This window comes from Schistocerca piceifrons, chromosome 8, assembly GCF_021461385.2.
Source record: "Schistocerca piceifrons isolate TAMUIC-IGC-003096 chromosome 8, iqSchPice1.1, whole genome shotgun sequence".
NCBI lineage: Eukaryota > Metazoa > Arthropoda > Insecta > Orthoptera > Acrididae > Schistocerca > Schistocerca piceifrons.
The window spans coordinates 315,848,399-315,874,930 of record NC_060145.1 but is presented as its reverse complement, the minus strand read 5'-3'; the positions used below and the strand labels follow the sequence as shown (position 1 = coordinate 315,874,930).

The following is a 26,532-nucleotide window of genomic DNA, read 5'->3' as shown; positions in this document are numbered from 1 at the left end:
TGCCTCGGTCACTATATTCTTTACTTTTAATCTTCCACAAACATGGGTGGTTTCTGTATAATTCAATGAATTCACTTACAAACTCTCGAGAACACTGACGAGTATCAGCCATTTTAAAGCCCTGTGCGCAAAAAATACAAACACTAGACTGAGCAAACAGCTGTTTCGCGCCAGATTTGCGGCGATCTCCTGTCCACACGCTCCAACTTGTCTGCGCAGATGTGGTTTGAACCCACAGATTTGAGAGGTTTCGCTCAAACCTCCAACTCCAACTTCCAGGTTTGCACACACCTCAGGTTGGTGCAAATCTTCTGTCCACACGCAACGATCTGTCTGTGCAGATGTGATGTGCGCAGACATTTGCGCAGACTGATCGTTGCGTGTGGACGGGCCTTAAGTTTTAGTTTAATAGCTGCCACATCACACTCTGGAATTATTTCCCATGCATAATCCACAATTTATACAATGTTTTGTCTCACAAATCACGAAATTCATATGAATCGCTTTTTCAAAGTTTCTTTATTAATTCAAAAATCTTTTAAGACTGTGGGGTACATCAATGGTTTGCACATACCACACACACACATACACACTGCTGCAGAAAACAAAACATGGGTTGCTGCTCTTGTAGTTCTATAAGCTGTAAAAGTGTACAGCCGACCATTTTTTTCTCTGTTTCAGAAATAAAATACAAAAATTTAAAAAACCCTGAAATCGAATGGCGTACAGCAGCAATTCCACCACGATAACTGCGACGGAATTAATGTATGAATGTATCTATGAATGCTTATGTTTCGAAGCACTACCACCAGGGCGCAGTGTTGTTGGGAAAGTGGCGCAAGAAAGTACAACCAAGCTGAACTTTTTGTTGCGACAGTAAAAACTAGGAGTTCACACATGTAATTGCAATGCAACTACATTATGCCACTTGCTGCGGCGACACTTTCGCTGCGTGTGTGAACCCAGCTTTATGCAAAAAGTAAACCAATACACTGGACAAATAGAGTACTCGTGTTATCACTGTAGTATGCTATTTCTAAAAGCACAGCGCTCTTTCTTGTGAAATACCAGCTGCAATTTAGAGTATACTGACAGAATTGTGAAAACTTGGCTCATACCTCAACCTGCTTTACGTTTAGAATTAGAGTTCTCAGAAGTCACAGGTATTGTATACAGGTTTCCATATACTGAATTTTGTGCTGTTATGAAGAACCGGACACCATTCAGAGCTTATATATCATGACGAAACACTTTGTGGATTATTATCACATCGCAAGACGGCAATTATATGCTGAAACTGGACATGTGGATGTTTGTAATAAATAGGCTATCTTGACATATGATAATAAATTATTATCTGAGGGATTAGACAAGATTAGTTATAAACATTTAGTGGCGAACTATTCCATGGAATTTAGAAAAAAAAGCACATATACAACAGACTGATACTAAGAATGTGGCAGGTGGGTAGGAGTTGGAGGGGGGGGGAGAAGTATTATTTGGTGGAGGAAGCGGTGAAAGACGCAGTTTCAGGCTCAATTACAACGAGAACACATCATACACTCCTGGAAATGGAAAAAAGAACACATTGACACCGGTGTGTCAGACCCACCATACTTGCTCCGGACACTGCGAGAGGGCTGAACAAGCAATGATCACACGCACGGCACAGCGGACACACCAGGAACCGCGGTGTTGGCCGTCGAATGGCGCTAGCTGCGCAGCATTTGTGCACCGCCGCCGTCAGTGTCAGCCAGTTTGCCGTGGCATACGGAGCTCCATCGCAGTCTTTAACACTGGTAGCATGCCGCGACAGCGTGGACGTGAACCGAATGTGCAGTTGACGGACTTTGAGCGAGGGCGTATAGTGGGCATGCGGGAGGCCGGGTGGACGTACCGCCGAATTGCTCAACACGTGGGGCGTGAGGTCTCCACAGTACATCGATGTTGTCGCCAGTGGTCGGCGGAAGGTGCACGTGCCCGTCGACCTGGGACCAGACCGCAGCGACGCACGGATGCACGCCAAGACCGTAGGATCCTACGCAGTGCCGTAGGGGACCGCACCGCCACTTCCCAGCAAATTAGGGACACTGTTGCTCCTGGGGTATCGGCGAGGACCATTCGCAACCGTCTCCATGAAGCTGGGCTACGGTCCCACACACCGTTAGGCCGTCTTCCGCTCACGCCCCAACATCGTGCAGACCGCCTCCAGTGGTGTCGCGACAGGCGTGAATGGAGGGACGAATGGAGACGTGTCGTCTTCAGCGATGAGAGTCGCTTCTGCCTTGGTGCCAATGATGGTCGTATGCGTGTTTGGCGCCGTGCAGGTGAGCGCCACAATCAGGACTGCATACGACCGAGGCACACAGGGCCAACACCCGGCATCATGGTGTGGGGAGCGGTCTCCTACACTGGCCGTACACCACTGGTGATCGACGAGGGGACACTGAATAGTGCACGGTACATCCAAACCGTCATCGAACCCATCGTTCTACCATTCCTAGACCGGCAAGGGAACTTGCTGTTCCAACAGGACAATGCACGTCCGCATGTATCCCGTGCCACCCAACGTGCTCTAGAAGGTGTAAGTCAACTACCCTGGCCAGCAAGATCTCCGGATCTGTCCCCCATTGAGCATGTTTGGGACTGGATGAAGCGTCGTCTCACGCGGTCTGCACGTCCAGCACGAACGCTGGTCCAACTGAGGCGCCAGGTGGAAATGGCATGGCAAGCCGTTCCACAGGACTACATCCAGCATCTCTACGATCATCTCCATGGGAGAATAGCAGCCTGCATTGCTGCGAAAGGTGGATATACACTGTACTAGTGCCGACATTGTGCATGCTCTGTTGCCTGTGTCTATGTGCCTGTGGTTCTGTCAGTGTGATCATGTGATGTATCTGACCCCAGGAATGTGTCAATAAAGTTTCCCCTTCCTGGGACAATGAATTCACGGTGTTCTTATTTCAATTTCCAGGAGTGTAGGTCAACCTTTGACACACTCAGGACTTTGCAGCATGAAAGAAGGGTGAAAATGAAGGGACACCGATTTTAGCTTACACATAGAAAAAGGCTACTGCAGCTGTAATTCTTCTTAAAAATTTATCATTTGGGGAACCTGTTTCGCCACTAAAGAAGTGTCATCTTCAGGCCTCTGTACATCAGAAATCGAGAAATATACAACACAGTGTAAGTCCAGTGTATAAATGTCAAAGATATGTTTAACACCTGCAAATTTCATGGAAAGCTTGCAACAGTTTAGACTGGGGAGGGAGTGTACAGGGGAACAGTGGCATCTTAGTGAGTATATATGAAAAGAGTTTCCCTAAGAAAACAGTGAAACATAATTGTAAGAAATCATCTAACAACCTATGGTTTACCAAAAGAATAAAAACTTTTGTGAGCAGAAAAGAAAAATGTATCTTATAGCTAGAAGGAGTAATGATCCAGAAACATTCAAATATTATAAAAACTGCCACACTGTATTAAGAAAAGTTATTAAAAAGTCCAGAAGTATGTGCATTATGACTGTGAATAACAACTGACAATAAAATTAAAACAGTTGTAATGTTGTTTAATGGGAAACAGGGCAACTAAGAGAAGAGGAAGACTGCATTTCTATCAGATTCAATGAAAAGTTAGTTAACAAAAAGTCAATAGTAGAAAATATTTTTAATAATAATTTGTAAGTGTTGTAGAGAAAGTAGGATCCAGCTATTCATTAGAAAATGTAAGACTGTGCATTGAAGAGGCAATACCTATGCAATTTTTAAAACCGAAATTCAACCCACCTCTCCTTCAGAAATTAAGAAAATAATAAATTCACTCAAAAGTAAAATCTCACGTGGGATTGATGGCATTTCCAACAGAGTGCTAAAAGCTTGTTCCCAACCTCTTCAAATACTGTTCACTCTCCTCCCACAAATCTCCTGACTAACTCTCCAAACACTGCACACTCATGTCTCAAAAATAATACTCCTCTGAACTCCTTTTTTCTATCTCCTACAACACTGTATGAAATTGAAGATACTATTAAAAAAAAAGTCAAAAAGATTTATTCTGCAAGGAATGATCTGATACCCTGTATCTTACTTCATAAGTGTTTAAATTACATCAGTGGACCCCTGTCAAATATCATAAATACCTCATTTCTAGAGGGAACATTTCCAAACCAGCTAAAACTTGCTAAAATTATACCTCTCTACAAGAAGGGAGAGAAAACGGATCTGACAAACTATAGGCCAATTGCTATACTATCTGCCTTCTCAAAAATATTTGACTATGTAATGTTAACTAGATTAGAAATATGTTTAAATTCTAACAACATAATCACATCTTCCCAATATGGATTTCGGAAAAATAGGTCCACCACACAGGCTCTGTATGCATTTCTAGAAAAGCGTTCAAGTTTCGTTGAACATAAACAACCTGCTGTCGGTATATTTCTTGATCAGTCCAAGGCCTTTGACATGGTCGACCACAAGCTGCTGCTTATAAAACTCCAAACTATGGGATTAGAGGTGTAGTCCACAATTGGTTCCATAGCTACCTTAGTCAATGAAAGCAATATGTAGAAATAAGAAAATCAGAGACATTAATGCACTGCAGATCAGATATACATGGAGGTAAGAATATTCTTACCTCCATGCAGATATACTACATACAACAAATGGCGTCCCTCAGGGATCTGTCCTTGGCCCTGTTCTTTTCATATTGTTCATAAATGATCTCCCAGAACACATACCAAATGCCAGCTCCTTTCTGTATGTGGACGACACAAATATCCTGATAACCAGTAGAGATGACACATTGCAAGATGCAGTTAATGAAACTACTTGTCATTTACAATCGTGGTTTGAAGAAAATAGACCACTCATAAATACTCAAAAAACTGTAAGTATGAACTTCCATACTAGACAAAATCTGACCCCCTTCAATGCAGTTATAGTTATCGGCAAAGATGACATTACGAACAGGCAGGACACCAAATTTCTTTCAATCAGTAACACACTAAATTGGAAACAACATATTGAGGCATTGTCACAAAAGCTTAGTAAAACCTGCCATCTATTACGATCATTAAAAGACACAGCCAGTGTAGATACCTTGAAGCTGGTGTAGCATGCCTTGTTTGAGTCTGTCTTGAGCTATGTCCTAATCGTATGGGGAAAGAGCTCTGATTCTCTCACAATTTTCAAGTTACAAAAACAAGTAGTAAGACTAATGAAATGTGAAAAAAGAACTGAACACCGTAAACCACTATTTCAACATCTAGAAATCCTGCCACTGCCATGCCTCTATAAATTGGAACTAGCTTGTTTTACAGTACAGCACTTGGACGCCCTCGACAGAAATGCAGACTGCCACACACATGACACCAGAAACAAAACACAGTTACAAATTATAGCCCACAACACAAAATTATATGCGAATGGGGTTAAATCTATGGGCATTAAAATATACAACCACCTCCCAACAGATATAAAAACAAGCAAAAACCCAAAAACAATGAGAATTAAATTAAAGGAATTGCTACTAAATCACTGTTACTATTTTGTACATGAATTTCTTGAAACAAAATTTTAATTACTTGCAATAAGCTGTTTATTCAGTTGTAGATGTTTCTACTTAGTAAGATAATTTAATTATTGTATCTTATCTATATTCTGTCTGTATCTCATATATGTATTCTGCTATGTCAACTATGAACCACAATATGTTAATTACTTGTAATAAGCTGTATATTATTCACTTGTACATATTTCTACGTAGTAAGATAATTTAATTATTGTTTGTTACTCATATTCTGTCTGTATCTCTTATATGTATTCTGCTATGTGCAGTATGTACCACTGTCATCTCTCATCACACGCCACCTTTTTTATGTTTTGTCTATATATCCTATTTGTATACTGCTATGTCAGTTATGTACCACTACTGTCATCTCTTGTCATATACCTTCTTAACATAATTTTTCAAACTGGCTTGTCCTATATCATGATGTACTTTGCTGTACAAATTGTATGATCTACAGGACCAATAATAAATAAATAAATAAATAAATAAATAAATCAAATAAGTAGGTTTGGCCAGTACTTACCTCAGCTCAGTACAGCCGATAGATACACATAAAACAGAACTGAAAATTTACATTCCTAGCTTTCGGAACTTTGTTCCTTCATCAGGGAGGAGAGAGGGGAAAAAAGGGAAGAAGGGAAAGTGGATTCAGTTACTCACAACCCAGGTTATGAAGCAACAGGGAAAGGTAAACAGGGAGGGTGCACGGATGGAGGCATGGTTGTCAGAGGGAAGCCAAAGATATTATCTTTGGCTTCCCTCTGACAACCATGCCTCCATCCGTGCACCCTCCCTGTTTACCTTTCCCTGTTGCTTCATAACCTGGGTTGTGAGTAACTGAATCCACTTTCCCTTCTTCCCTTTTTTCCCCTCTCTCCTCCCTGATGAAGGAACAAAGTTCCGAAAGCTAGGAATGTAAATTTTCAGTTCTGTTTTATGTGTATCTATCGGCTGTACTGAGCTGAGGTAAGTACTGGCCAGCCCCTCTATCTCTTTGTTAGTATTTGTTTCACATGTTATATGAGATTTTCCATTAATCATTTAAATAAGTAGGTTTCTCAGCCACATATGTAGTAGCTCACTGAAACAGGGCATTTTTCCAGGTAGACTGAAATATGCAATTGTTAAGTCATTACATAAGAAAGGGAATAGATCTGATATTAACACCTACCAACCAATCTCAATTCTGACAGTTTTATCCAAAATTCTTGAAAACATAATGTTTTCAAGAGTAGCTCCACAATTTGTAAAAATGAAGTACTAACAAAATGCCAGTTTGGTTTTCATAAATGCTTTTCAACAGAAAATTCCATATATGGTTTCACTGATCAAGTATCAAATGGTCTGAATAACCAAACATCACCAATTAGGACATATTTTGTGATATCTCAAAGGCTTTTAACTGAGTGAGTAATGAAATTATTGTAAAATAAGCTTGACTATTGTGATATGAGTGGGACTGTGTACAAACAGTTTAATTCTTATTTGACTGGAAGAATGCAGAAGGTTGGAATTAACACTACAGATAGTCTGCAATAGGCAGAGTCCTCTAATTGGGAAGGTGCAGAAGGTTGAAATTAACACTACAGATAGTCTGCAAGAATAAGTAGAGTCCTCTAATTGGGAAAGTGTCAAGAGCAGTATCCCTCAGGGTTCAGTCTTGGGTCCCTTATTGTTCTTAATATATATTAATGACTTGCCATTCTATATTCATGAAGATGCAAAGTTAATTCGTTTTGCTGATGATACAAGTATAGTAATCACACACAAAAAACAACAATTAGCTGAGGAAATTGTAAATAATGTCTTTCAGAAATTTGTTAACTGGTTCTCTGCAAAATGACTCCACTAAATTTGGAGAAGAAACGGGATATACAGCTCTGTACAGTAAACCATAACACAATTGACAAATATAGACTTTGAATAGAAGTCTATTGCCACGGCAGAATATTCATAATTTCTGGGTGTGAAGATTGATGAAACATTGAATTGGAGGGAACACACAGATGATCTGCTGAGATGTTTGAGTTCAGCTACTTATGCTATTAGGGTCATTTGGTAATAAACATGTCAGTAAATTGCCTATTTTCATTCACTGCTTTCATATGGCATTATATTTTGAGGAAATTCATCACTAACAGAAGAAGTATCCATTGCACAAAAGTGTGTAACCAGATTAATAGCTGGAGCTCACCCAAGGTAACCTTGCAGACATTTATTTAAGGAATTTGGGATATTCACAGGACCTTCAAGGTACATATATTCATTTTTGAAATTTGCTATTAATAGTAAAAAGACGAGGGCTATTAGAAATCCTTGGGTAACAGAAGAAATATTGAATTTAATTGATGAAAGGAGAAAATATAAAAATGCAGTAAATGAAGCAGGAAAAAAGGACTACAAACGTCTCAAAAATGAGATCAACAGGAAGTGCAAAATGACTGAGCAGGGATGGCGAGAGGAGAAATGTAAGGATGTAGAGGCCTATCTCACTAGGGGTGAGATAGATACTGCCTACTGGAAAATTAAAGAGACCTTTGGAGAAAAGAAAACCACTTGTGTGAATATCAAGAACTCAGATGGAAACCCAGTTCTAAGCAAAGAAGGGAAAGCAGAAAGGTGGAAGGAGTATATAGAGGGTCTATACAAGGGCGATATACTTGAGGACAATATTATGGAAATGGAAGAGGATGTAGATGAAGATAAAATGGGAGATATGATACTGCATGAAGAGTCTGACAGAGCAGTGAAAGACCTGAGTCAAAACAAGACCCCGAGAGTAGACAACATTCCATTAGAACTACTGACAGCCTTGGGAGAGACAGTCCTGACAAAACTCTACCTTCTGGTGAGCAAGATGTATGAGACAGGCGAAATACACTCAGACTTCAAGAAGAATATAATAATTCCAATCCCAAAGAAAGCAGGTGTTGACAGATGTGAAAATTACCGAACTATCAGTTTAATAAGTCACAGCTGCAAAATACTACACGAATTCTTTACATATGAATGGAAAAATTGGTAGAAGCTGACCTCGGGGAAGGTCAGTTTGGATTCTGTAGAAATATTGGAACATGTGAGGTAATACTAACCTTACGACTTATCTTAGATGAAATATTAATGAAAGGCAAACCTACGTGTCTAGCATTTGTAGACTTAGAGAAAGCCTTTGACAATGTTGACTGGAATACTCTCTTTCAAATTCTAAAGGTGGCAGGGGTAAAATACCGGGAACGAAAGGCTATTTACAATTTGTACAGAAACCAGATGGCAGTTATAGGAATCGAGGGGCATGAAAGGTAAGCAGTGGTTGGGAAGAGAGTGAGACAGGGTTAATGCCTCTCTCCGATGTTATTCAATCTGTATATTGAGCAAGCAGTAAAGGAAACAAAAGAAAAATTCGGAGTAGGTATTAAAATCCATGGAGAAGAAATAAAAACTTTGAGGTTCGCCGATGACATTGTAATTCTGTCAGAGACAGCAAAGGACTTGGAAGAGCAGTTGAATGAAATGGACAGTGTCTTGAAAGGAGGATATAAGATGAGCATCAACAAAAGCAAAACGAGGATAATGGAATGTAGTCGAATTAAGTCGGGTGATGCTGAGGGAATTAGATTAGGAAATGAGACACTTAAAGTAGTAAGGGAGTTTTGCTATTTGGGGAGCAAAATAACTGATGATGGTCATAGTAGAGAGGATATAAAATGTAGACTGGCAATGGCAAGGAAAGCGTTTCTGAAGAAGAGGAATTTGTTAACATCGAGTATAGATTTAAGTGTCAGGAAGTCGTTTCTGAAAGTATTTGTATGGAGTGAAGCCATGTATGGAAGTGAAACATGGACGATAAATAGTTTAGACAGGAAGAGAATAGAAGCTTTTGAAATATGGTGCTACAGAAGAATGCTGAAGATTAGATGGACAGATCACGTAACTAATGAGGAAGTATTGAATAGAATTGGGGAGAAGAGGAGTTTGTGGCACAACTTGACAAGAAGAAGGGACTGGTTGGTAGAACATGTTCTGAGGCATCAAGGGATCACAAGTTTAACATTGGAAGGCAGCATGGAGGGTAAAAATCATAGAGGGAGACCAAGAGATGAATACACTAAGCAGATTCAGAAGTATGTAGGTTGCAGTAAGTACTGGGAGATGAAGAGGCTTGCACAGGATAGAGTAGCATTGAGAGCTGCATCAAACTAGTCTCAGGACTGAAGACCTCAACAACAACAACTACAACAACAACAACAGATCTCAGTCCAAAAATAATACCAAAGTGGATAGCTACAACACTATAAGAAAGGATGATCTTCACTATTCTGGGTTCAATGTGACTTTGGCACAGAAAGAGGTGATTATGCTTCCATAAAAATCTTTGGTCATTTGCCAAATTGCATTAAAAGTCTGACGGATAGCGAATCAGCATTTAGAAACAAATTTTAAAAAAATTTGAATGTCAACTCTTTCCACTCAATAGATGAATTCTTAGATCTGAAGTAACAATTATAAAAGACAAGAAAAACATTATGTCATGCAAGGCAACCTTATCCACATCATTACAAAATGTTATATTCATAATATATGGAACAAGTAATAATGTAATATAATGATAAGCTAAAATCAATAAAAAGTTGTTAAAACTTATACAACATACTAGTATTCATGAATAGATATGTGGAACTAGATGTGCAAATGATATATAATAAAATATACATACAGTTATAATAGAGCAAAACATTCCACGTAGGAAAAATATATCTAAAAACAAAGATGATGTGACTTACCAAATGAAAGTGCTGGCAGGTCGACAGACACACAAACGAACACTGCTGGCAGGTCGACAGACACACAAACGAACACTATGTATGTTTGTGTTCGTTTGTGTGTCTGTCGACCTGCCAGCACTTTCATTTGGTAAGTCACATCATCTTTGTTTTTAGATATAAAATATACATACAGTTAGATACAACAGTATAACAGAATTAAAATAAAAATGAAATGATAACAAGTAAGTAGTATGTTCTAGTTAGTGCGTATGGTCTCATCACGAAATTAGACATGGAAAGTATCAAAAAACATACACACGTACAAATGAATTCTGTGGTTTTTTTCTTTTTTTCGTATAAAAAATAAAATATGGAATCTGTTGATAACATGTAAGTTACAATATGGAATCTGTTGATAACATGGAAATTAAAAAGAAACCTGTGTGGATGAAAACAAAGTGATTAAAACTCTCTAATTTAATGTACACTTAGGTGACAAAAGTCATGTGATGGCAATATGCACATATACAGATGGCGGCAGTATAGCATGCACAAGGTATAAAAGGGAAGTGTGTTGGTGGACCTGTCAAAATGTTTTGTTAGCTCAGACAAGTGCAAAAGCAACATTAAGCCAATAGGAGCAGGGATACCTCAGGGTTCTGTCCTGGAGCCCATATTGTATAGTATCTATACTGATGATATCCCCAAACAAGAGAACACTCATCTGGCACTCTCTTAAACTGATGCAGCTGTCTACACCAGTCACCCAAACCCCAATTATATAGTCATGCACCTTCAGCAGCATCTTGAGGAAGTCATTCAGTGGTGCAACTTTGGGAAGATCAAAATTAATCCCAAAAAATGCAGTGCCGTCATGTTCATTACCAGGAGGAGACCTCCCAACCATCAACTCTCTAGATGGACAGGATCTCCCCTGATATGGATCAGTAAAATATTTAGGTTTCAAAGTTGATCACAAACCAATTTGGAGTTTACACATTACTGATGGACGAAATCAGTGTTTGGGTAGGCTTCATCAGTTATACCCACTGATCAAGGGCAATGGGTTAGCAACCAAAGCCAAACCATTAATTTGGAAGACCATAGTGTTTCCTGTTATATTGTATGGCTGTGATGTCTGACACATGGCTGTTGATACTCACCTGCGCGAACTTCAACTGCCTCCAAACAAAGCATTTACAATCATTACAGATGCAATCTGGTTTATTCCTAACATACACATACACCAAGACACAAACATATGATTCATCACATCTATCATACAAAAACACACACAGTCATTTTACAACGCAGGTCACATCACCATTTCATCCCACATCATCATTAGGTACAGACCCAAATCATGTTAACTATAATCATCATTGGAATATTACTACTCACTAATTCCAAGTATAGCACACAGTACATAGTAGCAATAAAACTGATAACATACTAAGAACAGAATTCAGAAAGACAAAAGAAAAAGACATATGTAATGAAAACCCTCATTCCCAATCCTTATCTTAGATATAAGGCATTAGGCATAGTCCACCAGACTATCAATCTACATGGACAGTTGTCCAGACATCCATCAGGCAAAGAGCTATCACTTGTACTCAGGTGATTCATATGAAAAGGTTTCTGGCGTGATTATGGTCACATGACGGGAATTAACACACTTTGAACGTGGAATGGGAGTTGGGGATAAATGCATGGAACGTTCCATTCCATAAATTGTTAGGGAATTCAGCATTCTAAGATCCACAGCGTCAAGAGTGCATCAAGAATACCAAATTTTGGGCATTACCTCTCATGGAGGGTGCAATGGCCAACTACTTTCAGTTAACGACCAAGAGCGGTGGTGGTTGTGTAATATTTGCCAGTGCTAACAGACAAGCAATACTGAATGAAATAACCACCACAATCAATGTGGACTGTACAATGAATGTATCCAATAGGACAGAGTAACAAAATTTTGTGTTAAAGGGGTATGGCACCAGACAAACGATCCGAGTGACTTTGCTAACAATACGATATCACCTACAGTGCCTCTCCTGGGCTTGTGACATATACTGGTTGGAGCCTAGATGACTGGAAAACCATGGCCTAGTCAGATGAGTCCTGATTTCAGTTGGTAAGAGCTGATAGCAGAATTCGAGTGTGGCACAGACTCCACAAAGCCATAGACCCAGGTTGTCAACTAGGCTGCTAGTGGGTCCATAGTGATGTGGCCTGTGGACCCTCTGGTCCAACTGAATCAATCATTGACTGGAAACAATTATGTCGGGCTATGTGGAGACCATCTGCAGCCATTTGTGAACTTCATGTTCTCAAACAATGATGGAATCTTTATGGATGAGATTGTGCCATGTCACTAGGCCACAATTGTTCACAACTGCTTTGAAAGGCAATCCATATAATTCAAATGATTTGACCACTCAGACTGCCCCACATGAATCCCAATGGACATTTATGAGACATAATTGAGAGGTCAGTTCATGTACAAAATCATGCACCGGCAGCACATTCACATTTACAGATGACTGTAGAGGCAACATGACTCAGTATTTTTGCAGAGGACTTTCAATGACTTGTTGAGTCCATATCATGTTGAGTTGCTGCACTATGCTAGCCAAAGAGGTCCAAAACGATATTAGAGGTATTCCACAAATTTTGTCAGCTCAGTGTAAAGTACGAAACGCACCAATGTGAATAATTATAAGTGACTTTCATATAACGGGATACAATTCACAAAATTGTCTCAAATTGTAGCTCTATTATAAAAGAATATGTTCCACCTGACAAAGAACACAACAGTCATCAATTATTATGTGTGAGAGAGTACAAGGATGAAGTGAAGAGTAAGAAATTAAAAGTCTACAAGGCAACCAAAGCTCAGTTTTTTAGGGATCTGTCAAAATGGTTAATGCTATTTTTGTGGAGCCTTTTTGCTCTTGTCTTTGTCTGTCTGTCTGTCCTCCATATACAATTCAGGGTTAGCTTGTTTAAAATAAAGTATTTTCATTCATGTATTAAAAGTGCCATTTCCTACATTTTGTAAATAAAACATGGTTTTATTAAAGTGGTTTAATTAATGTTTTAAAAAATTAAAAAAAATTGTATTTTTACCCAGCTATGGAGTAGAACTCATGTGAAAGGGAGAAGGGATGTTCAATTAAAAAAAAAAAAAAAAAGGTCTTATGTTATTAACTGACATCCCCTTATGCTATAGTCACATTGCTTGTACCACAGATACTACAACTTGATGCACTTTCTTCATAACATTAAATTAAAGAGTCTAATTCCCTTTTAGAACTGTGGTTTGTTTTCATCTGCATAGATTTCTTTTTTCCTTGCAAGTTATCAACAGATTCCATATTTTATAATTAATTTAAAAAATAAAATAAAACAAATAAAACACTGTAACAATGTTAGAGAAGGAATGTTGCTACTCACCATATAGCGGAGATGCTGGGTCGTGATAGGCACAACAAAACGATAAAAGATTCACAAAATTATAGGGCCTTTGTCAGCAACACACACACACACACACACACACACACACACACACACACACACACACACACAAAAGCAAACCCAACCTGCACACACGTCTGCAGTCTCAGACAACTGAAACCACACTGCATTGTCTTGTATGTCTGTATGTTTTTTGTTACTTTCAATGTCTAATTTCGTGATGAATCATTATATTGAGACTTTAAAAATAAACATTCATCACTCGATTTTGCTGTGCCTTTGTCCTATGACCCCTTAGTCATGCATTCCTAAAGTCAGCTCATGTGTTGGGGTATATCCAGTCTTTTGAGTCTGCCACATTTTCTTAGGTTCTCATTACCAGTAGTCTGTTTTTTCTCAACCCCTTTTCAGGAACCAGTCTACGATCTCTCAACTCATCATTCGTATATATCATTGTACCTATGCTTCTTGGAGTGCATTATGTTACTGATGTCAGTTTTCTCTTTCTCAAAATGCAGCCAGGGCAAACCATGTTTACTGAACCCCTACATCTATGCAAAGACTGAACAAATTTAGACTGAAGTCATTTAAGTCAAAGTTGTTTCAGTTAAAGGTATATCAGTTTAATATAGTATGCGTGTCACAACAAGGCCCTAACCAGGATTAGGTTAAATGTATTATATTGTTTACTGTTGTTCCATAGTTGGAGTCATGAACAACAGTGAAAGAGTTAAGGCTCATTCTTCACACCTGATTTCATACATTCTCCAACAGCCAATGAGCATTCAGTAGTGTTATGAACACACTGCTATGGACGTCACAGCGACTGCGAACATTAAATGTGATCATAGCTAGTTATTCAGTGAATTTTTATTCCATTTGTTGAGTGAGGGTTGTTGTGGCTGATGTTGGTGCATGACAAGTTCTATGTAAGCAAGCGAGAGATATAATTTGTAGGATACAAGCACTATTCAAATGTGAAGCCTCTCTATGTGCTCACTGCAACTGTTTCTTGGAACTGGCAAGACTGTTTCCACACCTGTGCCTTGACATGCCGACTGCTATTATTCATGAACAGGATTATATTACATGTCCATAAAGTAAGGAATTAAGTATGAAGTTTTGGAACTTCATAGTTGGTTGTGATGAATTTTAAGAGATCAAAAAGTAAAATGTTAACTGTAAATAGTAGGAGAAAAGTAATAAATACAGTTAAAATCCTGGCCTATATGTGACTCAGAACAACAAAGTGACTGACAGTTGTGTATGGAAAGGGGAGAGGGTATGTTGTTCATTCACCATTAGAAACAAGCACAAATGGATCTGGTAGCAGCAGCTGTTCAGTTCCATACACATACTGGTACACTCATTTGTAGACCACTAACTTTGCAGTATTGAGTTCACTTTGTAGTATATTAATAGTCTTATCACTTTCCTGAGCAATTTCACTGTTTACTTCACACATTCCATAAAATAAAGGAACCCCCGTAGAAAAACAAAGCACGTAACAACAAATCACAACAGTCAGCTCACAGGCTACACATGTGTGCAGTTGAGGAAGTAGAACAATATAGCAACTACACACAGAACAGGAGGTGTCAGAGAACTCTTGCTGTGATTTATTGTTGCAGTGGTAGCAGCCTTGTTACTTTATTTGCTGTATTTGTAACTGATTTAAAATGTTCACACTGAGCCAGTAGGAATTTAAGCAAATATGATGTTCCTCTGATGTCAGATTTGGGATGAAGGTCTCTGTCATAAGGGAGAAATAGAAATGGAAAATAAGCACTTACCTGCTGCCACAATAAATATTATACTTTGAACTAAGAAAGTACAGTGAAGCATAAAGGACTGATGAACTTTTAACACTAACCTTGTCCCATACCGTGGTGAAGCTTAGAGGTACTTGATAAATTGTATGTAATTGTGATATTACACTTCACAACTAATTTATGAATGTATAATGATATCTGCTCATGGTTCACAGGTGATGATTAAGGAAATGCTGTCAAAGTGTTTATTAAGATCAGGAGGGTTTCTTTAAGCAAATAGTAATGTGAGACCAAAACTATTATTTTGATTTGTTCAAGTAATGATGTATTAAACATTCATCAAGGTGATACATCTATCAGCATTTAATGCAACCGGATTATTCATTCATTCACACTCCACAAATCCCATTAGGAAGGAAAGCCATCAGAGATGTGGGAGAAGTCTACCGGTAATTATAGTTAGTCAGTTTTTTATATGTACCATAGTTCATAATTTTGAAGTCTCACTACGATACGGATTGAGTCATTTTTGCAATAATTACAGTATATCTTGTAAGTGGAAAAATATGGCAATGTGCTGACTGTTTACATGAGTTATTAAGATTTCTTTTCCTTTTTTCCAAGCCTACAGTAGTTTTACTTAACTACTCCCCCCCCCCTCTCTCTCTCTCCCTCCCTCCCTCCCCTCCCCCTCCCCCTCTCTCTCTCTCTGTGCGCCCCCTCCCGAATCGGCCCTTGCCACTATCAGCTGCCTAAATTTCTCGCATTTACAGCATCTGGATAACACAAATATTAGCGCTATGTGACTTTTGTATCTAAGTATCCTAATAAATTGTAGTCAGAGCCCTAATAAGGTATTGTTTTACTTCATTTTTAAGTGATTGGGGCTTTCCAGTTTCGTGCCTCATGTCCACTGACAAACTGTTATAGATTTTTGCACTATAAAATAAAACTCCATGCAAATATGCAAAAACATCTATCCAGGATAGTTTTGGTTGTGTAATCATAGTGTGGCAATTATTTTGTTGATATGTATGTAGCTTCAGTGGTGTTACAAGTATTTAAAGTCAGGTAATCATGTTTCTAATAAATAAATCATAAAAATTGGACCTGCACTCTATAGTGGAATGCATAGCATGCCACCTTGTGAGACAGACACAAATCGAATCTGGGTGGTGGATTAATTACAGTGGTCTGCTGCACACTCAAGCATGAGTGTGATTTTTAGGCAGTTTCACACACTCATTCAGGCAAATGCTATGCTGCTCCCCAAATTCTGCCTCTGAGAACACAATACACAAACAATTGCAGTACACACAAAACAAAGTTCACAGACTGGTGACATACATCCTATAGTTTACCTTGATGACTGTGACATTAAGAAGGGCATCTAGCCACAGAGTTAAATAATAAAATCTGATATATCAAATTCTGAAAAAGTTGATCCGATACCAGCTGGGATAAATGCTAGAGAAAAGCAGAAATAAGAAGAAATTATAAACAATGTGACATATTCTGATAAACACCAATTTTTGGAGAGGGCAGTTCCCATTAAAATGAGTACCATGTACATAATGGTATGTGTAATGGTTGAGAAAATGATAGATACTGTTGAAAAAATACATAATTTTTATTGTTGTCATGGTTACTCCAAAACTAATTATGTAAATTATGTTGCATTTGATGCCAATGGGTGCCAAATTCATTCACAAACACATCAATAGTTTTAGCTTTTCTGTGTCCTAGATTTTAAAACACTTTCAGGTTTTGTGTTTTGACTTTGAAGTCACACACACACACACACACACACACACACACACACACACACACACACACACACAATGTGCAACACTCTTGTTGTAGCAGTGCAGTGAGACTCTTTGTCCAGAAGTTCAAGGAGTCAGTTGCTACAGTGGTTGTACATAACCGATTTGTGTAATAGGTTGGCCAGCATGTGGCTGTGTGTTTCAATAAAAGAAAATATTCATTGATTTATAACAGTTAGAAAAGCTTATATGAAAATTTTGTCAACCTGCATAGGTTACTTTAACTTTTTCGGTGGTTGTACAGTATAAGACATACTTAGCAAATTTCACCCACAGTCTGGACTTATAGAATTGTGAGCTGTAGTGCCAAACTCTGACTTTGTTTCATGATTGTCCTCAAAGATATCTGAATCTGTTTCAAGATTCATTGGGACTAGTGCAGTTTTAAGTGAAGAATTGATACTTACATAAAATCAGCAGTTTTGCAGTGAGAGACTTTGACTTTTGCATCAATTGGTCATCTCAGACATAGAGTTTTGACATGTCTCTATGCTTTCAGACTTTAATTATTATTGTGTTACATGCCATTATTATTACTGAGAACTTTAGTCTGACTGTGAATAAACTGAACTATTATCTTAAAATGCAACAATTATTGAACAAACTCCTGCCACTTTCTAATAATTATTATTAAACTATGTATAAAACTTGAATCTATTGCACCAGATTGGGATTGCTCCCGAGACAGAGCCAAAAGACTGATTACACAAGACCACGCATTTGTTCTGTGCCACACATGGCAAGTCACAAGGTCAGTCACTGGACAGCAAGTTGCAGTCAGCAATGGCAGGAACTAAGTCCATGAATGTATCAGGACCTGCGAGGCTCCTCTTGTTCTGGACAACGCTTTATTTTCTAAATTTTACATTTTACTAGGCCTCTACAGCTATCAGAAGTAATTCACTTCCTTAAGCTGTGCTGCAGAGAAACTAGTTCTTACGTAGGCACACTAGTGATGAATGGACCATATGGTGCAGTAGTGAGTCATTGGAGTGCGGAGCAGTATGCAAGTCACGAAAAAAGACCTTGTTTGATTATCAGTGTGTAGTGGAATCGCAGGAATTCTGGAGTGATATTCAGAATTGTCTTTCTTAAATATTACTCATGAAAGTCCATATTTGACATAAAAATATCTAGGTGGAGCCTATGTGTCATCAGTGCTTTGATACAACATTACCACTATGTAGTAAACCAGTGGACAAACAAATATTGTTAAACAATCAATGATGTATGAATCGCTTTGAAGTTTTACCAGGTACACAGGAGATTTTGGCTGCACACCAATCTCATCAGTTGGTGACAGACCCTGTTTTTTTCTGATAGTCAGTGACAAGATGTACTCAGGGCTTGTTCTTCTGTGAAAGGCAGTTTTACCATGCTCTTGAATATCATTAAACTTTTGAGATGAAGCATTTCAAACTACACTCCTGGAAATTGAAATAAGAACACCGTGAATTCATTGTCCCAGGAAGGGGAAACTTTATTGACACATTCCTGGGGGTCAGATACATCACATGATCACACTGACAGAACCACACGCACATAGACACAGGCAACAGAGCATGCACAATGTCGGCACTAGTACAGTGTATATCCACCTTTCGCAGCAATGCAGGCTGCTATTCTCCCATGGAGATGATCGTAGAGATGCTGGATGTAGTCCTGTGGAACGGCTTGCCATGCCATTTCCACCTGGCGCCTCAGTTGGACCAGCGTTCGTGCTGGACGTGCAGACCGCGTGAGACGACGCTTCATCCAGTCCCAAACATGCTCAATGGGGGACAGATCCAGAGATCTTGCTGGCCAGGGTAGTTGACTTACACCTTCTAGAGCACGTTGGGTGGCACGGGATACATGCGGACGTGCATTGTCCTGTTGGAACAGCAAGTTCCCTTGCCGGTCTAGGAATGGTAGAACGATGGGTTCGATGACGGTTTGGATGTACCGTGCACTATTCAGTGTCCCCTCGACGATCACCAGTGGTGTACGGCCAGTGTAGGAGATCGCTCCCCACACCATGATGCCGGGTGTTGGCCCTGTGTGCCTCGGTCGTATGCAGTCCTGATTGTGGCACTCACCTGCACAGCGCCAAACACGCATACGACCATCATTGGCACCAAGGCAGAAGCGACTCTCATCGCTGAAGACGACACGTCTCCATTCATCCCTCCATTCACGCCTGTCGCAACACCACTGGAGGCGGGCTGCACGATGTTGGGGCGTGAGCGGAAGACGGCCTAACGGTGTGCGGGACCGTAGCCCAGCTTCATGGAGACGGTTGCGAATGGTCCTCGCCGATACCCCAGGAGCAACAGTGTCCCTAATTTGCTGGGAAGTGGCGGTGCGGTCCCCTACGGCACTGCGTAGGATCCTACGGTCTTGGCGTGCATCCGTGCGTCACTGCGGTCTGGTCCCAGGCCGACGGGCACGTGCACCTTCCGCCGACCACTGGCGACAACATCGATGTACTGTGGAGACCTCACGCCCCACGTGTTGAGCAATTCGGCAGTACGTCCACCCGGCCTCCCGCATGCCCACTATACGCCCTCGCTCAAAGTCCGTCAACTGCACATACGGTTCACGTCCACGCTGTCGCGGCATGCTACCAGTGTTAAAGACTGCGATGGAGCTCCGTATGCCACGGCAAACTGGCTGACACTGACGGCGGCGGTGCACAAATGCTGCGCAGCTAGCGCCATTCGACGGCCAACACTGCGGTTCCTGGTGTGTCTGCTGTGCCGTGTGTGTGATCATTGCTTGTACAGCCCTCTCGCAGTGTCCAGAGCAAGTATGGTGGGTCTGACACACCGGTGTCAATGTGTTCTTTTTTCCATTTCCAGGAGTGTATTTAATTGTAATTGTTTTAAGGGCTTTCCAGGACTTAGTTTAAGTAAATTAGCTGTACACACTTACACTTGAAATCACAGGCCACCTGACTGCAGCTTTTAAAGAATCCAGTATCCTACAAGGATTGCTTCAGGAAACAATGTCAACAAGAGATTCACAGAAAATGGGTAGGAGGGATTAGGATTTAGGTAATCCAGGAAAGTTGCACAGTCTCAAGTGGGAAGTCATGACCAGTTATATGGTATGTCACCTACACCACTTTCTGTGGACCAGGAAACTTCCAGGGAGGCTTGCTACTGTCAGGTACCTTGCAATTCTTAATCCACACTGCCGGCTGCAGTTCACCAGTGTATGTAGGCCATTCCAAGTATTGCCTCTGAGAAAATGATTCCCTACAGGGTTTTACACTCCCTTGGCCTTACAGATATGTAAACTGCACTCAGGGAGTGCCACAGAAATATGGTTTGTTTATCACTTGAAATTTGAGGACTCACTCATTGATTAACAACAGAAGCACAGTGATGCAGATAGACTTATTATTTTCATTAATTCTTTCTTGTTACACAATTCTATGTAACAGCTACTAGATAACTGCTTAAGAGCAAAGTAATTTTGATGTCAGTATTTGCAGAGAGTGAGTCAAACATTAAACTTAGAGTGTACCAGGCTAAGACAACACATGGCAAAAGTTCACACAAGAGTGCCAACAGAAGTGCAGCAATTCTAGTTGACACTTGCATATACTGTCGCATTGTTGATAAAGCAAGATACTTCATGTGTTGTTCACACAAATGAATATGCTCTCTTGTGAAGAAACATGATTATGGAGATTAAGCTATGTATCTTATAAGGGGTAGATTAACATTGTTGGTACTCTGTGGTATTTGAGTTTACATAATTTTTTTCTGTTGGAATTGTGAGATTGTTTTGTTTTAAGGCAGTATACAAGCAATGTAATGAAGCTGTTGTCTTTATACAGAAAAATAAGTCAGTAGATGTGAGTGGTAATGATATTTGATTCAGAGAGAAATATTCATCGTCATATCAACTAATTTATGTTTAGGAGAATGAATTTGAAATATTTAAACAGAATAGTGGGAAAGCTTGTAAAGGTAGGAAATATAAACACAATATGGTTATATGCTTGTCAGAGAAGACATACCAAAAGGAAGGGCATCCAGCATCCATACCCAAAGGACAGTGGGGGGGGGGGGGGGGGGGGGGGGGTGTGGAGGTGCGGTCCAGTCTCATCCCTTCCCCTCCCTCCTCCCTCCCACAGCTCTCAGGAAAAGGAAAAAAAAGGGCATAGTCAAGTGTTTATCTTTCAATAAAATTATGTAAAAGATTTTTAACAGGATCAGAGCTGGAAATTTTTTATGGCTAGTTACAAATCATCAGTCTTCTTCCAAAATATTAAAAATATTTCATACCCTCAGGTCTACCCCTCCCTTCCACTGCCACTCCCCACAAACTCTCGTATCAATGCCCTTGACTGAAAATCATGGTAACATGCATCAATCTTGTTGTGTGAAGATAACTTGTCATGCTAGCTGTGAATCTATATGAAAGAGGTAATCTAGTGATGTTGCAAAAAATAGTAATCAAGATAGATCTACTGAGCACTCGCACACATTCATTGATTCATTTATTCGTGTTTAAACACTCTTCCTTTCAGTTTAATAGTCCATCTGGATATAACATGAGTGAGCTAAATGATTCCCATACAAGCTAGGAGTTAATAGTGTTTTGTTTACTCTAGTCTCACTTGACAGAGAGAAACATGGGATGGTGTCATGATTATTTTTGTCAAGTGTAAGTGGAATTTCACTGGCCACAGAAATTCTGAAAGAGTGTTTCCAGAAGAAATCTATAAATATTTTACTATCAATTATATGTTAATTACTAAAATAGCATGCAAACAAAATCAGACTTATTATAAAATATAATTTACTGCAGTATAAAAGTGTTACTTTCTCTGTGGTCCATCCATGCATGAAGTGGGAGGAATGTCAGCTAATATTTGCATATCAGCAAATACTTCATGCTATGTGTAGACTAATATTGACATGCAGATGCCAGGAATTACATGTTTTATTTATTGCTATTATTTTAAGTAAAAAGATGAACCTTATTCTTTACAACTTTATTACAGATCTGTAATACATGAAAATATTAGCAATAAGAAATGCATTAATGATCTGCACAACAGCTAGTTAACATTGTTTGGCACCTTAAGTTTACAAAGATGGGAATTATGTACAAAATTTAAATACAAAATACATTAGATAACTGTCACAGGGCTCAAATTCCTCCTCCTTGTGTGTAACTTTTCAGTATGAAAAAAAGTTTCACCAAGAAGCTGTACAACTTGACAGCTATTTACAATTGCCTTCAGTCTAATAACTCAAAGATTAAATATAGTACTCAAGAAATGAACAGAAATAGTTTTAAAAAAATCATAGTTGTCCTCCTTATTTGGAGACTAGAATATCTTATTCACAATTCTGCTCAAAAATAATAAGTGAATCATTGATGATTAGTCAGAAATATATTAATTTAACAATTATTTTTATTCCTGCAAAGTGCCAGGAAATATTTACAAGCAAGTAGCAGGTAGATATCCTTAAAGTAATGTTTTTAATTACAGTTATTACCGCCCTCCACAGGGCTTAAATGAATGAAGCCATATTGAAATTTGACTACAGGAGAATTTTATTGAGTGCTTCATGTTCTCAAAAGTGCACACACAGGTACTCATTGAGTTTAAATAAAACTATTGTTCTCTCTAGTACATGTTCTAGGGAATTTATTTCGAGGTTCCACATGAGACAACATTTGCCTATATCCTTCAGTATTCATTAGGTATCCATACATGCAACATTTGGGTACATCATATAGTGTCACTGTTCTGCTTTATACTGTGATAATAGTTTCAAACACCATAACTAATCGGGGTCATGTAAATACTTGTGGCACATAACTGAAGTGTAAATATTTTGTTACATCATCTTGAACCTTCTTCCATTTGCCTGGAAATTTACACATTTAACAGTTTCTGTGTGGTAATAATATAGCTATACATCTGAAAGGATGTGTGATATTACATCCTTAACATTGAAATTGAGATACAGTTGCTGTACAAAAGAGAAATTGGATTAGTTCTTCAGTGTAAATGTACATCACTGAATTTCTTTACTGTTATTAGATATAAATTTATAAACCTGACTCTCAACAAAACACTGAAAATATGTCTATATAATCGTATTTTACTGATATTTCTTTGTCTTAGGGAATAAAACACGTGTTTCTTGCAAAACTGTGTATATGCAAGAAATCTTAGGCAGTATGAGCTTATCTTAAGCTTCCGTGATGAAGTCAAAGAGAAAAACTGAATGAATAATTTGATACATTTACAAATATTACTTGACCATAATTATGTAATAACATCAACATACATATTTATACAAGTACAATAGTACAGATGTTGATCAGACTGTTTGCTGTGACAAAGGTACCTTATTGTCAATGAAATGCTTGAGTGACTATTGTATTCTTCATGACGTGTCACTGGTAAAGTTCAGCATCAGAAAGAGGTGAAATTCATATTGTCAAATTTTCCTGAGCATCAAAGTGTCTGTTCAGATTGAGATTTTAAAAGAAATGTACTTATCCCTTGAACATGTCTATCTACTGATCAATATGTATATAAAATAAATTCTCTCATGAAAATGTACCATGATTTTATTTATTTAATAAAATGCCAGGTTTAATTGTCATCATGCTGAAGTCAATGACTGTTAGTTGGTCCCTGTAATTACAGTCCACACACATGTAGTAATGTAGTTTTACTAGATAATCAAATGAATAATCAAATAACACACGCATTTGTAATTTGCACATCCCAGAGCTATTGCTGTCAATTCTACAATGGTCATAATTTTTGTGAGGATGAATTTTGTTTGATTTCAACCCTAAATGGTCTTATGGTATTTTGGAATAAGGACACAACACAGAGATGGTATCCTAGCATAGGAAATCTAGCTGATGAAGCATTACATCAAGTGAATCATGAAAAGATAGTTACATTAAAAAACTGTCTATCCCTTTATAATAAATGAGAACAAATCTGAGATTAGTATCTATATAGATCTGAACACAAGAGAGTTGTTACAGCCATCAACATCAGCTGGTTCAAAATAACTAATCACTGTTACTGAATGAAACTCATTTGCGATAAGAATTTATCTTAATAAATACTTCCCATGTTGCTTTAGTGAAAGGTATGTGAAGGAAACCAATTTTCTGTGAGTAACAGCAATTGAACAAAATTGCTGAAATAGGTTTTCAAATCATTTCATGTACTAAATATTTCAACATTTAAAATTGCAGCAAATGCTATGCTACTAACAATACTGTCTAAGTACTAGTTGTTTCAGATACAGCAGACTTAGTTGTACACAGTTATTGCAATGTGAATATGTTTAACTAAAATATTATGTATCAGGGAGAATGGGATGTAAGGTTCTTCAAAGGAGAGTGTTTCTCACTTGTTGTGGAATAGAACAATGAAAAGCAGAAGATTTAAACTTAGGACAAAACTAGCTTTACATTGTGAAGTTTCAAAGACCATGCTAAGTGTTTTTTCACTCCTACAAGACAGTAAATTTGCTAAATACCCTATCACTGTACTACAGATAATCAGACTAACTTATTGCACAAGGCACAGACATGACACTTAATTAAGGCAACATGTCACATACATAGTAACAATATTTTAGTTTTGAATAATTCATAACATGTACACAATTTTGTGAAACCTAGCAGATTGACCATGTTTAAATATGATTTTACTGCACACATGAACTTTTATATGGTAATACCAGAATCCATAAAGAAGCACTCAAAGCAACTATTGTATCAATAAATATAATACATTTTAAACAACCCCAAAATCAGTGTGCACTGTGACATCACGGTTATTTTGCTTCTCTGCAGCAGCCATGTTAACTTCAACAAGGGTGTCAACACTATTAATGCTAATACCTTTAAGAATTTTCTGGGCAGCAATGGACTTAAAGTGAACTGTGAGGTCACTGAGACTGGGGTACGTATACAGCTGCTCCTTACTGCCTGCGTTCTCATCTAGGTTTTTCATGCTGGAGAAGAGTTCTTGATGATTCAGTTTGTTGGCTCCTTCCAGGTTTTCAATGAAAAGGTTGCCATATGAGCCTCCAAAGCTCTTTGTCGGACTGCTGGGGTTACTGTATAAATTATTCTTTGATGCAGTTCGTCCAATCATATTCTTGTAACTGAGGCTGTCCACAGAAGACTGTATGGCTGCTTTGAGCACACGAGCATTGTTGAGGTCAGAAGTCAGTGGTGTGGAGGGCGGTTGGGAGTTTGGGTGTGGCAAATTAGTTGCGTCATCAGTAGTTCCATTCCTGTTAGGAGGTAGTGAGTTGTTAGTCATATTAGTAAGCTTCTGGCGGGTAATGGTAGGTGTCCCTGGTAAGGATTCGACTGAAGGGAATTTGGAAACTTCTGGAGTAACTTCTTTGGCTGCTTCACGAGGTGTGTAGAGCGATGTTGGCCTCTCCAGCTTTGGGCGTTGTGGTGACACCTTCTCTTTAGCTACAATTTGTGAGAAAAAAAAAAAAAACAACAATTAGCTAGTGTTTAAAATATATATCTTTTGTGTGTATGTGTGTGTGTGTGTGTGTGTGTGTGTGTGTCTGTTTACTATTATTCACACAATTATGACTAAAATGCTTCTGGAGAAATTATTTTACAAGGCCTCATTATTTAACAGAAAAATGAGAACATACAAACAAAATAATTTATTTAAAAAAATGAGTTTGTTGACTCCTATTCAGCTCTTGCTTTAAAGTATCTTTACAGCCACTTAATGTCTTTCATAGGTGTGAAAAATCTACCAGAAGATGGTGACATAAAAAAGATAACACCGAATACCACACACAAATGGTTTTATCATTTTGTTCAGCATCATAGTACTTTCTATGTAACACATTTCATAACTTCAACAAAGAACATTGTAAGTATTTGAGAGGAAACAATGGTTATTATTCATCATCATCATCATCATCATCATCATCATCATCATCATCATCATTTAAGACTGATTATGCCTTTCAGCGTTCAGTCTGGAGCATAGCCCCCCTTATAAAATTCCTTCATGACCCCCTATTCACTGCTAACATCGGTGCCTCTTGTGATGTTAAGCCTATTACTTCAAAATCATTCTTAACCAAA

General features: G+C 38.6%; 1 protein-coding gene across 1 annotated transcript in view; it reads right to left on the bottom strand.

Annotated features, from left to right (window-relative positions):
• Nucleotides 1-22,401: 22,401 nt before the first annotated feature.
• Nucleotides 22,402-26,532, bottom strand: part of LOC124711624 (probable serine/threonine-protein kinase nek3) — a 357,746-nt gene continuing 353,615 nt past the window's right edge. Inside the window, exon 9 of the mRNA XM_047241796.1 lies at nucleotides 22,402-25,893. Coding sequence (XP_047097752.1) covers nucleotides 25,199-25,893 — 695 coding nt within the window. The 3' untranslated portion in view covers nucleotides 22,402-25,198. The remainder of the gene's footprint in view (nucleotides 25,894-26,532) is intronic.